The sequence below is a fragment of the Pantherophis guttatus genome, chromosome 6 (assembly GCF_059756535.1).
Source record: "Pantherophis guttatus breed Tessera chromosome 6, ASM5975653v1, whole genome shotgun sequence".
Classification (NCBI taxonomy): domain Eukaryota; kingdom Metazoa; phylum Chordata; class Lepidosauria; order Squamata; family Colubridae; genus Pantherophis; species Pantherophis guttatus.
In genome coordinates, this window is record NC_142068.1 from 36251682 (window position 1) to 36269508 (window position 17827).

General features: G+C 41.3%; 1 protein-coding gene across 1 annotated transcript in view; it reads right to left on the reverse strand.

Moving 5' to 3' along the window:
- Positions 1-17827, reverse strand: part of CLSTN2 (calsyntenin 2) — a 267478-nt gene that overhangs the window by 167326 nt on the left and 82325 nt on the right. The window contains exon 2 of the mRNA XM_034439447.3: positions 5956-6078. Coding sequence (XP_034295338.1) covers positions 5956-6078 — 123 coding nt within the window. The remainder of the gene's footprint in view (positions 1-5955; positions 6079-17827) is intronic.

The following is a 17827-nucleotide window of genomic DNA, read 5'->3' on the forward strand; positions in this document are numbered from 1 at the left end:
TGAATTAATTAGGGCATCTTTCGGAAACTTCACAGACAATTAGAACTAATTTTAAAATCTATCAAGATTACCAGGTTTCCTGAATCCTGGACTCTCCAATCGCTCCCCGATATCTGGGGTGCTGGGAGGGAAAATCAGGCAACTATGGCCAAAGTCGAGCTATCTGAAGAGAGCCTAATTGCACCAGAGTGCAGCCTCCCTCAGACATCAAAGCTGAGATGCCTGCTCCAGCAGCAGAAGCAAGAAAAGATGAGTATTGGGAGTTAATCCCTAAAGCAGCTGAGGTTGAGTTCCCCCACCCCAATGCCCGGGAAAAGGGGAAGCCCCTGAGCGAGCTGGGAAGAATGGAGTGGAGGTTGGACTGGAAACAAGCCAGGCTCCCAAAGCCCCTGAGGAGTTCCAGAGAGCAGCCAAGGGAGGAATTTGACCAGGCCACCTTCTCGATGAGGGGCCATCATGCAAGCCAAAGGAGAGGGGAGGAGCAGTGGATCCCTTTGAAGTGAGGAGAAGCAGGCAGAAGCACAGCCCCCTTCTCCACCTATCAGAAGGAGGCTGCAACCAGTGTCTTTTTCACGCAGCAGGCAGGCTGCCCAGGGCAGACAAACCCCTCTCTCCCTCCAAACTAGGGCTGAGGAAGAAGGCCAGCTACATCAAATGCAAGCATACAGAGGCCAACAGGGGGAGAAAGGAACAGTGCTGAATGAACTACCCCAGTTCAGAGCAAAGTTTGATGGGGGACTCAGAGCAGCTAGGTCTATTCCTTGACTCAGCTGAGATCCACCTAGAATGTTATGGACAACTCTACCCATCCCCCAGAACCATGGTGAATACCATCGCAGAGGGGCTAGAAGGGGAAGCAAGGGAATGGCTAGCAGCCCTCCACAAGAGGAGAGCCCCCCAACTGCAAGATGTAGATGACTTCCTATGACTGCTAGAGGCCAGATTCAAGGAGGCAGAGGAAGACCTGTATGCAGAGAATGAGCTTAGCTATCTAAAACAGAGGGGCCGTCCCATTAAAGAGCACATCCGCAAATTTAGGAGAGTCATTGGGAGGCTACCCCCTTTGCCAGAGCGGTTGCTAGTGCACTTTTTCAGAACAAGCCTGGATAATCAAATTGCCCAGGTAACCGCTTACTTGGACATCCCAAACCAGCTCTCTGAGTGGTTCCGAGTAGCAATAAAAGTCGACAGTGGATTGCACGCCAACAACATGAAAGAGCAACCAGACACAAAAGAGAGGGGGCAACCTGACCTGAAACTGCCCAGCTAATGGGGAACCACAGCACCACGGCAGACCCTGAAACCAGCCCTCCCTCGAAGCCTGCTGAAGTGCTATAGATGTGGAGGGAAGGGCCACACAGTACCTGTGTGCACGACCCCAGCCCCAAGGCCTAGGCCAGAGCCACCACCCAGGGGACAGCTGGAACGACGCCCCAAACGAGCCACAAACACATCCCGGAGGGCCCTCCAGTCTGAAGAGGTCTCTTCCCACCCAGCCGAAGGAGGGGGAACACCAGGCAATGATGACCAGTTGCCAGAATCCTATGATAGCAAGGATAAGGGCGAAAATGACCCAATGGTGAGGGGACCAGTCCACCCTTTCGTTTTCCCAATATGCCTCACAGCCCCAAAAACGGGGACCCAGGGGCCCTTTCAAGCCTTGATAGACTCAGGCTGCACTAGATGCTTGATCAACTTAACCACAGTCCTGAAACTGGTGATCAGAGCAAAAAGACTGACCCACCCAATCCGGTTCGAACAGGTTGATGGGTCCCTAATGGGGGGAGCCTATGCCACTCACCTGATTGAACCAGTGAGGCTAGAGTTAGCAGATCACTGGGAAGTAATTCGATTCATAATCGCCCCCAAAATGACAGATCCAGTCATACTGGTACTCTCCTGGCTAGACAAGTGGAGACCAACCATCTGGTGGCAAGGGAGTACCCGCAAACTGAAAATAGCAAGGGGGCCCCAACTCCTCTCACACCAGCAAGCAGAAATACCGCCCATGCAGGGAACCCCCCAAAAGAGCACACCAGAACAACTGGCAGCCACATCCGACAAAACCCCAGGGACTGAACAGATCCCGAGGGATTATCAAGACTTTGCAGAAGTATTCAGCGAGGCCGAGTGCAACGTCCTGCCTCCCCACCGCAAGGCAGATTGCGCCATCAAAATCATCCCTGGGGCAAAACTACCCAAGCCCAAAATGTATGCCATGACACCTAGGGAAATGCAAGAAATGTGCAACTACATAGACCAAAACCTAGAAAGGGGGTTCATCGAGCCAGCCAAACCACGGTTCGCGGCACCAGTCCTCTTCAAAGAAAAAAAAGATGGGACTATGTGATTGTGTGTTGACTTTCGATATATCAATGCAGTGTGTGTACACAACCTATATCCCCTCCCCATCATGAAGTACATGCTATCTCACCTGGCCAAAGGAAAAGTCTTCACCAAACTAGACCTCAGAGAAGCATACTACCAAGTATGCATCAGGGAGGGAGACGAGTGGAAAACAGCGTTCAACTGCCCCCAGGGAGCTTCCAGTTCAAGGTGATGCCTTTCGGACTGCAGGGAGCCCCAGCGGTGTTCATGCAATTAATAAATGAGGCACTGCATGAGCACCTCTACAAGGGGGTTCTCGTCTACCTAGATGATATCCTCATTTACACTGAGACCATGGACGACCACATACCCCTTGTCCTCCAGGTACTGGGGAAACTTCTGGCAGCCAACCTGTATGTCAAGCTGTCAAAATGCGAGTTCCACCGCACACGGCTAGACTACCTGGGTTATGGAGTGTCAAATGAGGGAATAGAGATGGATCCAGCCAAAGTGCAAGCAGTCCTAGGCTGGCAAACCCTCACACCCGTAGAGAGCTACAAAGTTTCCTAGGATTCACGAACGTCTACAGGCAATTCATCCCCTCCTTTGCGAAGATTGCCAAAACCATGACAGACCTCCTAAAGACAGGGAGCCCAGGAACAAAACTTCACCCGGGACAACCTCTACAGTGGGACCTAACCTGCCAAGAGGCATTTGAAACACTAAAAGAAATGTTTGCGAAGAAACAGGTGTTGAAGCACCCTGACCCTGAACAACCCTTTGTCATCCAAACAGATGCCAGCAACGTGGGAGTTGGAGCAGTGCTACTCCAAAGAAATAGTCAAGGAAATCTACAACCCTGCGCCTACACCTCCCACAAGCTTATAGACACAGAGAGACGATGGGCAGCATGGGAAAAGGATGCATTCGCGGTGAGATGGGCACTGCTAACCTGGCGATACCTGCTGGAAGGGGGCCAGAAACTGTTCCAAGTCTGGACTGACCACAAAAACCTGGAGACCCTCAGAACCCCGCGAAAACTATCGCCCAAACAAGTCCGGTGGGCTCAGTACTTTGACTTCATGCTAAAGCACATTCCAGAGGGGAGGAACTTTCTAGCTGATGCCCTCTCCCGCATGCCCCAGTACAAATGTGAGCGGGAGCAGGTAGTGGACGCCATCGTGCCCCTTACCCAAATAGTGGGCCAAGTAACCACCAGACGACAACGCCATGACTGGCACGACCAACCAACAAGCGATCTAATGGCAAAACTCAAAACTGAACTGCTGGCAGACCCCTGGTTCCGAGACAATCAACACATCCTGACAAAAAGGGATGACCTTGCATGGAAGGGGACAAAGCTCTATGTCCCAGAATCCCTATGCACCCTGATCCTTCATGACGTTAAACCAGCAGGCCACTTCGGATTCCTAAAGACTTTACTGGTGGCCCAGCATAAAGAAAGACGTGGACAGTTATGTGAAAAGTTGCACCATCTGCGCCATGATGAAGAAGCGACCAGGAAAACCCTCTGGACTGCTACAATCAGTAGCAGAGCCTACAAGACCATGGGAGGAGATTGCAGTGGACTTTATAGTGGAGTTGCCGAAAAGTGGGGGAAACACGGTGATCTGGACTGTAATGGATTTATTTTCCAAACAGGCACACTTCATACCCTGCAACAGACTACTCTCAGCCCACCAGTTGGCCAAACTTTTCCTGAAACACATCTACCACCTCCATGGAGTACCAAGAAGAATTATCTCTGACAGAGGGGTCCAGTTCACAGCTAAGTTTTGGAGGGAGTTCCTACAGTCCATTGGGTCATCCCAGGGCCTTAGCTCAGCCTTTCATCCAAGCACCATTGAGGGGAGGCAGAGAGTCTGAATGCTATGGTAGAGCAGTACCTGAGGTGCTACATGAACTATTAGCAGTCCAATTGGGCGGACCTCCTGTCTTTCACTGAGGTCGCATATAATAATGCTTTTCACGGGTCTAACCCCGTTCAAGGTAGTGAGCAGCATGGACTTTGTCCCAATGCCTGAGTACCCAAGGGAGCCCCTTCCTCAGTCAGCTTGACCAATTGGATGGTGACACTGAAAGCAACCTGGGAGAATGTCAAGAAAGCGCTAGCTAAAGCGGCACAAACCTACAAGAAACACGCAGACAAACACCAAGCTCCCCAAAGGCCATTTCAATTGGGGGAGAAAGTTTATCTCTCCACAAAATATTTGAGGTTACAACTCCCTAGCAAGAAATTGGCGCCAAAGTTTATGGGACCATTCCCCATAGTAAAGTCAATCAACCCGGTCACGGTGCAATTGAAGTTGCCCCGACTGCTAAGGAAGATACACCCGGTATTCCACAGTAGCCTCTTAAAACCTGTGGTCGGATCGACCCTGAAGCCACTACCCCATGAGCCCCCAGACCGCATGGTCATAGGGGGCCAGACCCATTATGAGGTGCAGCAAATCCTCAATTCGAGGTGGCACAGGAGACAACTCCAATATTTAATCAAGTGGAAGGGTTACCCCTTATCAGAGGCATCTTGGGTAAAGAGTCGAAACATCCAGGCTGATCGCCTGATAGCCAAATTTCATGCAGAAAATCCAAACAAGCCAGGTGGGGGGTCATGTCCCTAAACTCTACATCTGTACTCAAATTGTTTTGCTTTGCGCAGGTCGCCCTCGGGAAGTGAGGGAAGCCGAATGTCAAGTTGCAAAGTTTTCAAGTTGCAATGAGCAGGAGGGAGGGAGAACTGATAGATTGACTAATTGATTTCCCTAACGGAAGCTACATTCCATACATGCTTTCTTCCGCAATCAAAAGAAGGGTGTTGGATTTCACAGCTAGCCAAAGTGGTTAATTGGAGAATGTGATTTATGACATGGCCAGGGAGGAGGGGACAAAGTGGGTCATAGTGGAACGTAAATCTACGTGGGATTAGTTCTAACTGCTTCCGAATATTGCCGAAATGGTGCTCCTAATAAATGACTGTATTTCTTTTGAAGTTTGGTTCATGGCTCATGAATTAATTAGGGCATCTTTCGGAAACTTCACAATTTGGTTGAAAGACATCCTAAATAATCTTTCTAAGAATCCACCAATAATTTATTTGTTATGCTAAATAAAAATAATCTTAAACATTATTGACATCCCCTTGGTCAACTATTACCTAAAAGGAATTTAGTCAGACAATCGTGATGGACAGTTTATATAAAAAGAATTCTCAAAAATTCAGTTGTTACTAACAAACAATTCAAAATTGTTGAATTATCCTATTTATAGCAAATCCCAAAGGTGCTTTTTCAAGAGGCAGCTGAACTTTCTTGGGGTTTTTTTTTGAAGACACTTTCGTTCTCATCCAAAAAGCTTTCTCAGCTCTAACTAAACAGTGGAGAATGGAAGGATTTATACAACTATGACTTGGATGACTGAGACTCTCCATAGATATTTATAGCAAATATAAAACTACTGCATTCCAAGCCAAATGGTTCTAAAATGAAATACCAAACAATCACATATTGATGTTACACTATCAAAAGAATGCATTGCAACTATAAACAATTCATAAAGTTCCAAAACACTCAGCAAACACATTGTTATTTATTGTATGTGTTTTTTTACCTGCATATGGAACAGGAGCATCTTTATCCAACGCAACTAATGGGGGATCCAGTATGACTGTGTCATTGTTTTCAGTAATAACTCCATGATAAGATGTTTCAATCCATGGCTTGTGCTTGTTTACTAAAAAAAATATATACATATTTCATTAGTATAAAATGAAACTAATTTCATTTTTTAGTTTTAATGTTTGCTTCTGAAATGAGAATTGATTATATATACAATAATTTTCACTGGATAATTTGAGAATATCCAAAGTTTAGCTACATGAGTAATATATCATTGTTAATTATATCAGTTTCTCAAGGTTTTCCCAAAGCCAAGATAGGGAGAAAACTCTTCAAAATCAAATGTGACATTTTTTCCAGGTATTATAATAACTAAATAATATTTACTAAAATAAAAACCATCACCTCTACTATCATGCAGTAAAGCAAAGTACATACTCAAATTACACATCCCACTATTCTCTTCAATTAATTATTTTATGCAATACAGAGAGAAATAGTAAGGAAAAGAAATTAAAGCCAGGAGACCAAATGAAATCTAAATCTAACAGCATATGCTACAGCTCTTCATATCTTGGTACACTTACAAATAATATTTATTTTCACATATGTGTAACTAATTAATACGTTTTGTTGTTCTTGAACTTCTTTCCTTCCTCTTTTGGAGGATTTCATAACTCTGTACAACTGCAATATTCTGTGTCTTCCCTTCCTTTCAAACCTTTCATTCTTTCTTCAACTATTTGCATAAAATGTTCTGTGTAAGCGAAAATATCTTTGCTTTATCATATGCTTTCACCAACTTCACTAAAAACATATACTAAATTTTCTTTCTTACATTCTTCTAATGACCTGCTGAACTACACATCTTTTTGCCTGGTATATAGGTGCAGCAAATTTTGCTCATTGTCACATCTTGTATCATTTCAGTCAGAAACCAGCTAACATATTCCCAGAAACACTGAACAAACTATAGTAATCACCTTGTAATATTTTATTCAGGTTTATTATGTTTTTCTTTGCATAAGCAATAACAATAGGTTTCCAGAATAACTATTGAAGGTACCTAGCTACTTTAAGTTCATTGAACTATTTTATTCTCGATTTAAGTGGAAATTCCATTGCATTCCTTTTGATCTTAAAATGGAATCTTTGATTTAGCTTTGCCTGTTCACATCCAAAACCAGCAATGATTTAGAACAATATATGGATACAATTTATTCTCCACACTCTTTCTACAAGAGAAACCATTATCTGTCAAAATTAATGCAGGCATCATGTTGTAGTTATAACCAATTATTAAAGACTGTGATCATATCCTTGTCTTGACTTTGGTTAATCCTGCTTCGCCGAACATTGTCAATCCTAGCAAAGTCAGTTTAATCTCCTTACAGAAAATACAGCAATGTCTTGACCTTAAATATTTTAATCAGAGGAGCAATGTATTTAACTTTTCTAACATGCAAGAAAGATTATAATAAACAATATGCTCATTTGAGAATTTAAAAAAGAAATATGAACACTACACTTCTTCATGGGTTGGAAAACCTTTAGATATTTAAAGATGCATATATATTTAACACTGTGTTTGTATATTCTAAATTTTTCATATTTTAAAACAAAATATACAAATTAAATGCTATTATATTGGATATTATTTATTCAACATGGGCTTTATTAGATCTCTTGTGGGAGCACAAGGCTCATGACTGATGACACATTTCACCTCTCCCTTGGGTTCAGCCTGGTCATCTCCTACATCAAGTAATATAAAATATTTCATTTCAAATTATCAGCTTTTTATTTTAGAACTTCAGGAAAATTTGATGAGTCATTTATTACAATAATAAAAGTTATAGACTAAATAGAAAAACTATCACTTTTATTGTAGATAGATCAGAAATTTAATACAGAAAGTTCCAAAAATGGAGAGTTAAAGACAGCAGATGAGGAAATCTGAACTGGCTGCAGAGAAAAAAGGACAACACTCTACTTACTACAAGTATTCCTTGACTTATCACCATATATTTAACAACCATTCAAAGTTAGAACAGTGTTGAAAAAAGTGACTTGTGACCAGTCCTCGCACATATAATTATTGCAGCATCCTCATGGTCAACTGAGGTATATTAAATGAGGTAAATATATTAACAACAATTGCTACATCCCAGAATCACATGAGCACCAATGTGGGAAGCTGGATTCACTTTACAACCATGTGATTTGCTTAACAACCACAACAAAGAAAGGTTGTAAAATTGGACACCAGTGATGACTCCCTTGATGACTACATCATTTTGCAATGGAAATTCTGGTCCCAACTGTGGTTAAGTCAAGGACTGCCTGTACACCTATTTCCTACATTTAGTCCATAATGATTGATGGTACCAAATGCTTAGAGATCAAGGAAAGTCAGAACAATTACATCATCAGACAAAAGGAATGATATTACATATAAGTGAAATAAAGTCATAAATCCATTTTAAAATAAATCCCATTTTTAAAAAACAATTATTAAACTAAATTTCAAATAAAATTAACCTTCAGCTTTAAGTCAATTAATAATGTCTGAGTGAAGCTTATTTAAACAAATTAAACAAATTATTATGTTATTAACATAGTACATTAAGTAACATAGTGAACTTAAATCAGTATGGATTGGTATAAAATAGAACATTCTGTATATTTCAATTTTCCAAACTTTATGGTTTTTATGTAGTAAAAATGAAACATGAACAAGAAATAAGTGCTTTAGGGTTTTTTCAAAATGTTGTTATTTTACTTCTATTTTTTCTTTTCTGTTTTGTGCATGTGAATAAAGTAAAGACAGAATTGCACAAGGCTGCAAATTTTACTTATCTTACCTGGTATTTCTTTAACCACTAATTGAGTTTTCCTAGAGTCAATTCCTATTCTTAGGGGGAAAAAATTTTCCCATCTGCTTGCTCACCTTGTCTTGTCCCACTGCTATCATGTAACTATCTGCTAGTATCTGAAACATAATTCATCAGGACATAAGATCTTTAATTTTAGTAGGATTTAACCCAGAAAACATAGATAGGTTTGTACTGTTAATAACAAAAAGCTACTATGTATTTGATATATTCTATTTATTTTATTTATTTTTATTTTATTTTGAATTTGTATACCGCCCTTCTCCCTGAGGACTCAGGGCGGTGAACAGCCAAGTAAAAACATCAAGTACAAATATTAAAATACAGTTAAATATATATATATATAAATTTGGCCCGATTAAATAAAAATAATAAACAAAACACTTAAAAACACTTAAAAAAATTAGGCCATTGATTTCTGACTCATAGCTTTTTTGTTTTGACATTCATCTTAATGAAAATTTTATTCCGTGAGTGTTCCTGAAAAGATCGTGCTGCTCTTTAGGTTACACCTATTTTAATATTTAAATATTAGAGTATAATTTAACCTTCTTAGAAAAGATATCTAACCACACACAAACATAAAAATAGAAACTCATACAAAATAAGAATTTTATTATGAAGTAATGCAAAACATAAGAACGTAAAGCATATCCCTGCTAAATCAGGTCAATAGCCTACCTAGTTGAACATAATTTTTACATAACTGAAGCTAATGTTTTTACTCAGATTGGAGAATAAATTCTAACCTTGAAGCCTAAATTAACAAACAAAACAAGTTTTAACTTAACCTTAGGTATTTTCAAGGATTTTAAATCATAAAATCACATAATTTCCATGATTTTCCATAGTCATTAGGACAGAACTCACCATCTCGCCAATAATTATTGTCCAGATAGCAGTTTCTACCAACTGTTCATTTACACCTGAGATTTTAAATATTTCAAAAGCATTCTAGTTTCAGAATGATGTAAAAGAATGATCATCTTCAGAGCCTTCAGAGGCACAAATTGCCAGATGCAAGACCCTATTCATTATGTTGGGCTCCAGAGAAGTAGTGGGTTTTAATTTAGGCTGTTACCAATTCGCTCGTGTTTGTGCACGCACACAACACTTCTGTGCATAAGCAGAAGCTTCTATGCATGTGCAGAGATGTGTGGGTGGGCGGAGCTCCCACCGCCACCACCACCGGTTCGCCCAATCCAGAGTGAACCAGTAGCAACCAGCACTGCTCCAGAGTTCATTTGGAATTATTTCAAAAGGACAGAAGTCAGCCAGGAAGTTGCAAGAACCCACTAAGGCTGGGGTCCTGATAATACGAGGAAGTCCATTTCCTGGTTGTATTCATTGTAGGATATTGTGAATGTTATCAGCTGCTAGTTTATACTATTTATGTTATGATTTACCTACTGATTTCATTCTGTTTTTGTTAGTTGCTCAGAGTCATGTACATAAGATGGGCAATGTTTACGTTTATTAAACGTAACGCTGATGATATTCAGCTGTACATCTCCACCCCAGACCACCCCAACGATGCCCTTGATGTGATGTCTCGCTGCCTGGAGGCCGTGGGGGTCTGGATGGGGAGGAACAGGCTCAGACTCAACCCCTCCAAGACCGAGTGGCTGTGGCTTCCGGCGCCCTGATATAGTCAGCAGGTGCCATCGCTGACTATTGGGGGTGAATCTTTGCTCCCCACGGAGAGGGCTCGCAATCTGGGTGTCCTCCTGGACGCACGGCTGTCTTTAGAAGAGCATATGACGGCCGTGGCCAGGGGGGCCTTTTATCAGGTTCGCCTAATTTGCCAGTTGCAGCCCTTTCTGGACTGGGATGCCTTGCGCACGGTCACTCACGCCGTTGTCACCTCCCGGCTGGACTATTGTAATGCTCTCTACATGGGGCTCCCCTTGAAGAGCACTCGGAGGCTCCAACTGGTCCAGAATACGGCCGCGCGGGTGGTTATGGGCGCAACCCGTTGTGCCCATGTGACACCCCTCCTGCGTGAGCTGCACTGGCTCCCAGTGGTCTTCCGGGTGCGATTCAAGGTGTTGGTCACCACCTTTAAAGCGCTCCATGGCATAGGACCCGGGTACCTCCGAGACCGTCTTCTGCCACCAATAGCCTCCCACCGACCAGTCCGTTCCCACAGAGAGGGTCTCCTCAGGGTGCCATCAGCCAAGTTATGTTGGCTGGCGACGCCCAGGGGGAGGGCCTTCTCTGTGGGAGCCCCAGCCCTGTGGAACGAACTACCCCCGGAAATTCATAAGATCTCCGACCTCCGGGTGTTTCACTGCGCATTGAAGACCCTGTTGTTCCGCCAGGCCGGACTATCAACACAATAGTTTTAAATTGGGGTATTTAAATTTATTGGGGTTTTAAATCTAAGCCACTTTATTTAATTATTTTAAATTTTATATTGTTGTTTTGTCTGTGTTTTTAAATAGGCTGTACACTGCCCTGAGTCCTTCGGGAGAAGGGCGGTATAGAAATAAAATTATTATTATTATTATTATTATTATTATTATTATTATTATTATTATTATTATTATATAAATAACTAAATGATGGAGTAGAATTATGGGACTCCACTGGCTACTAGTAGCAAGACTGGACAATTCCTCCAAATAAAAGGTAACCAGTCACTCTACTTGGTAAGTGGAGAAATAATAAAATTCTATCTGTTTAAATAACATCAGCAATAAAACAATTAAAGGATTAAACATTATTTTTGCTTCTATCTTAAGAAGGTTTTCTCAATTACTTATTCCCAATGGCAGCTGCTCTGTCTGCATTACACATATGTGTAATCTTTAGTGAAACAATTTTGAAGTTACCACATCTGCCAATTTTCTGTTATTAGAATATTTTCTTTAAAATCAATGATGAAAGACATGCTGATGGGAGGAAAAAGAAACGAATAAATATGTAAAGAAGTAGGCAACTAATTACAAATGCCAGTACAATTTTTTGTCCTACAATTTTAGAAACCCTTCCACTGTTATGTTTCAAAATTAAATAGCAAATGCTGTTTCTAATCTAGCTAAGCCGCCTTTGTTACATTTTTATTTTAAGCAAGTTGCTTGGTTCCTTTTCTTCTTGTATCTGAGCTCTTCAGACAGTTTTAGATGTATTTATTTATTTGTCTGTGTTTCCCAGAACCACTAAACAAGTTTTTGCAGCTTTTTAAATATATTGTTCCAAATTCAAATGGCTGAATTAAAAACAGGAATCTTGCCCTACTAGGCTTTCCCTGACAGTTGGATAAAAACTGTTCACTTTTATTACCACTTGGGCAATAAAATGCACTAGTAAATGTTCTAGTTTAACAATTCTCTTAGAAGTTCACACTAAATATATTACATTAATTTGTTTAGTCCTTGGACAAGAAATCATTAGATATGGACTATTACTTGCATTATCGTTACATTACAGGATCATTATGAAAAATAACAGTTCTAATCAATAAGGACGTATATAAAAGTGCACTGGACTGAAACACCCAACTTAAAATACTTAATGCAAGTAGAATGAATAATAGTTTTAAGAAGATTATTTAAGAAAGGTTAAAATAATAATTCACTACAACAATGGGAACGATCGCTGATAGCCCATAAACAATATAATGAAATTAAATGGACCTCAAAAATGCAGGCTACAATGTCATTTGGTGAAAAATATGTATTTTTTGCAAGAGATGTACGTATAGGAATAATGCCTAGCTTAATGGTATCATGTACCAGAATTCTGGTAGATGATACCAAAGAATAATTAACTCAACATTCTGATGTACTATAAACCTGTATCTAAGGAATAGCTTATCAAAACAGTATTCATTACAAATTTAGAAAAAGCAATATATTAGAAGAAGAATTCATACATTGCTGACTGATTTGTATAGACAACCATTACTCCCTTTTTGCAATCCTGTAATTCCTTAATTTGGGGTGACTGAATGGATCTCAGCTTTTACTGGATGGATGCCCTTCCTGACACCACATAGAAGTTCACAGCAGATTTTTTTTTCCTTTGTGTTTTAGGAGGGAAAGATCTGCTACTACCTAAGGACTTCCTTAGAGAGAGGTGAGTGTCTTCACCACTAGGCTACCATGCCACTCATTTGTATAGACAACCATTAAGGTCTGTATATTTGTAATATTTGTATAAATATAAGTTAAGTTTTTGGATTACTGTTGTTTGCATTGTAACTCTTATATTAACTGCAGGGTCGTGCTGAGGATTTTGTCCAGTATCTGCACGATAAAATCATTCAGATTCGAGAAGGCTTGGTCTCTGACTGGGTAGATACAGACGGGATGATGGGTGCCGGTCTTGAGACTGCCATTTGGGAGGAATTCGACCCTGTTGCTCCTGAGGACGTGGACAGGATACTGAGGTGGCTGAACGCGACCACATGTTTATTTGACCTGTGTCCCTCCTGGTTGGTGCTGGCCTCCTGGGAGGTTACGCGAGGCTGGCTCCAGGGGATTAACAACGCTTGCTTGAGTGAGGGTGTCTTGCCATCCGTCTTGAAAGAGGCGGTGGTGAGGCCCCTCCTCAAGAAGCCTGCTCTGGATCTGGCTGTTTTGGCTAATTACCTTCCGGTTTCCAACCTTCCCTTCTTGGCGAAGGTTGTTGAGAGTGTGGTGGCACGACAGCTTCCTGGGTACCTGTATGAAGCTGTATATCTGGATCCACTCCAGTCCGGCTTCAGGCCGGGGCACAGCACAGAAATGGCATTGGTCGCATTGGTGGATGATCTCTGGAGGGCTCGGGATAGGGGTTGCTCCTCTATCCTTGTCCTGTTAGATCTCTCAGCTTTTGATACCATTGACTATGGTAACCTGCTGTGCCGGTTGGAGGGGTTGGGAGAGGGGGGGGCACTGTTCTGCAGTGGTTCTCCTCCTATCTCTATGACCGGTCACAGTCGGTGTTGGCAGGGGGGCAGAGGTCGATCCCGAGGTGCCTTGTTTGTGGGGTGACTCAGGGGTCGGTCCTCTCACCCCTTCTGTTCAACATTTATGTGAAGCCGCTGGGTGAGATCATCCGTGGCTTTGGGGTGGAGTTCCATCAGTACGCTGATGATACGTAGCTGTACATCTCCACCCCAGGCCATCCCAACGATGCCCTTGAAGTGATGTCCCGATGCCTGGAGGCCATACAGATCTGGATGGGAAGTAACAGGCTTCGACTCAACCCTTCCAAGACTGAGTGGCTGTGGCTTCCGGCGTCCCAATATAGCCAGCTGGTGCCATCGCTGGCTATTGGGGGCGAGTTATTGGCATACACAGATAGGGCTCGCAACTTGAGCGTCCTCCTGGATGCATGGCTGTCTTTAGAAGAGCATATGACGGCCGTGGCCAGTGGGGCTTTTTATCAGGTCCACCTGATTCGCCAGTTGCGTCCCTTTCTGGATCGGGACTCCTTACGCACAGTCACTCAGGCACTCGTCACTTCCCGCCTGGACTACTGCAATGCTCTCTACATGGGGCTCCCCTTGAGGAGCACCCAGAGGCTCCAACTGGTGCAGAATGTGGCCACACAGGGGATTATGGGAGCGAGGGGATGCTCCCATGTGACACCTCTCCTGCATGAGCTGCATTGGCTTCCAGTGGTCTTCCGGGTGCGCTTCAAGGTGTTGGTTACCACCTTTAAAGCGCTCCATGGCATAGGACCTGGGTATTTGGGGGACCGCCTTCTGCCGCTGATAGCTTCCCACCAACCAGTACGCTCCCACAGAGAGGGACTCCTCAAGATGCCGTCAGCCAGGCAATGTTGGCTGGAGACCCCCAGGGGGAGGCCCTTCTCTATGGCAGCTCCTGCCCTCTGGAATGATTTGCCCCTGGAGATATGAAGGATATCGGATCTCCGGATCTTTCGCCGTGCCCTGAAAACTTTTCTTTTCCATCAAGCAGGGCTGGCGTGAAACCCCCCCCCCCACTTTTTAGTTTTTTTTAGTTTTTTTTAGTTTTTTAGCTTTTAATTTGTCAATGGGTTTTAATTTGAATTGTTTTAAATTTAAGCCAAAGTATGTAATTCTTTTAATAATTTTAAATTTTGTATTGGTATGTGTTTTAGTTCTGGCTGTGCACCGCCCTGAGTCCACTAGGAGAAGGGCGATATACAAATTGAATAAAATAAATAAATAAACTTCATATTAGAAATTAAAAGAGAAAAAGGATAAAAGAAGAAAAAACTGTATAAAGAAATCAAAGTGTAATATAGAATGTGTAAGCCAAATACAAATATCTAATATTCAGACATCGATTCTTCATTTTCATAATTAAAAGTAATCCCAATGTCTGTGTGCAGTTATATAAAAATATATGTTCTCTTCTACCACATGTATAATAAATTATTATTTATACATATATTACAAGTCATTTATATAATAAGTAGTTTACTTTTTTCAATATAAACTATCTGGTTTATTAAAATGTCTCATCTTATACAAAGTCCTCATGAAATCCTCATGATCACACACAAACTATCCTAAAAAAGAGTTTCATCATTGATATATCCTGCCTTGGCAAAAGTGTGGTTGATCCATTTGGATCCATCATTTCTAGTGGGTTCTACACATAGGCTGTGTTTGAGTTAACTGAAGGAAGGAAGCACTGTGTTCTGATCCAGCCTTAGCAGAAGCAAGAAACAGACTCCTTGTAAACCCACTTTATTTACCTCTTATGAATTAATTGCATTCACCCACTGAAAAGTCCAGGCAATTGTCCTTCAAGGAGTTAACTGTAGTAACAAACTTTATCAGTTATTTATTTATTTGTTTAAATTTCTATACCGCCCTTCTCCAATATAGGATTCAGTTCCTTGTGATAATTGCAAGGCCATGAGTTCCCAGCTGAAAGGCTGCAAATTAACTTCTGGTAAGCAGCCTTGGTGGCGCAAAAGACAATGAACAAAATCTTCAGAAATATGAACTGTTGTCTCCTACTACAACCACTCCCCTTTCCTTCTATTTATTCCCCAGCCAGGGAGGGGCCATTCAGCGTCCATGTGTGCTTTGCTTCCCGAGTAGACTCCTTGTCCTCCATTGCTCATCTCTTCTAACTGTTCTGCACATACGTGCATCTGGAACAGGCCCCTGCTGTTCTTCCTCCTCACTCATATCAGCCTCTAAAGGCAGCTGCCTCTCCGATGGCTAGGAAACGTTAGGCGGCCCTGGCTCTACCTCTGCATCCAATGCAGAGCATCCATCAGAGACTTCCCCAGACTCCAGAACTGGCCCAAGTTCCTCCCCAACCTCATCGTCCAAGTCTGGCGGGCTACAATACACTTTGACACATAACATCTCCTTACACAGTTTTATTATTAAGTGAAAATATTACTCAGTCAAAGGTAAAAAGTCTGTGTTATGACCCCGACTCCTGAGCCTGTCCAGTCTGCCAGACAAAGTACATGGTATTGGCTAATGAAATTATAAGAATTCTGGGAAATAGAAGGGAATGGGTATGATAGAAAGCAAACTGCATTTTTTATCTTTGCTCCTGGTATCTATCGATACCATATAAACAGATCTCAGAGCCAACAATGGTCACAAAAAGAAGCCTATTAAATTAAAACTTCCTTATTTGAATCTTAGATAAAAATCTACAAAAAGTGACTTGAAAAGTTAGAAAAGTTGTTAAGGAAGACATTGTTCAGATAGTTCAGACAATGGAAGTATGTACTTGCCTTTGCAAAAAAAAAACCCTGCATACTAAAAGGCACAATTGATATAGAACGAGATGGACACCATGTAAATCCAATCAATGTTTAGGAATGAACAATAATATGAATACTGTAATTCCAGATATCTGCATAAATATTTGTTAAACATTTATTTTTCAATTGAAAGACAAGGACAATTAAGTGTTACATTAAGAACGATATTAAAGAGGAATTCAGACTTAAAATACAAACAAAATAGATAAGTCAGACATTTCTTATTTGTATGTGAGTCAAGTAGTTATACTAAGCAAATACTTCAGAAGACTTGATATAGAAATGTGTTAACTGATGGTATGAATGTTGTCCTACGTTAAACACTGTGACCTTTTGATATATTTGTTTTAATACGTAACAGTTAACACTTTGGTAAAATGAAAAACATTTTTCTCTCAGATGGTGATATAAAAATAAATAACATGCATAACAGAGAGCCTTCAGTCCTCAAGAAAGTTTGACAAGGTAATGCTTTCAAGGATGTATAATGGGCTTCTTCAAATGTTGAACATCACTCATGTTGCCATGCACTGACAAAGAGAAGTAGGATGATACTTGACTCTGAAGAAATTTTTTGATCAAAGCCTTGGTGAAGCAAATCCTCCCTTGGGAAATCTTCAGTTTTTATGGTCAATTATATTACAGTGTCTGGATACTTTATGTATTGGGAAATATCAACATTCAATGAACTGTTCAGAAGTAATCAACTATAAGTTAAATCATGGTAACAAAATAGTACTAAATTAATCCATATTACATTTACAAGAGTTTGTTGAAATATGGGTCCCTTTGATTGCACATTCTGCAGGTTCTGGTGACTATTCTAATGACAAGAAGGAGAAACTAACCTGACAAATATAAGGAGGTGTACAAATGTTAATCCTATTTTGTGTGACCTGAATTTCTGTAAACTCTACTAGTCTACCATTCTTCACTGGTGAGTATTCCTAGCAATAACTTCATATACACATATAACTTCAGATTTATAAATGAATAGCTGAATATAGTATAATTGTGTTAAATTGTACACAATGGATAACCAACTGTTTCCTCATTGCTAAATTACAAATCCTAGCATTCCTAGGAAGCATTGCAAAGGTAAGAGATTCTAATTGTAGTTTTGCAAAGAATGCCAACATTTCCCTGAATATTGTCTAAATAGTTGAATTTAAATGATTGCATTAGCTTTGTGAGGGAATTAAGCCATTGAATTCAGGTTGTGAAACTTACTGTGATATTGTCTTTTTCTGGCGA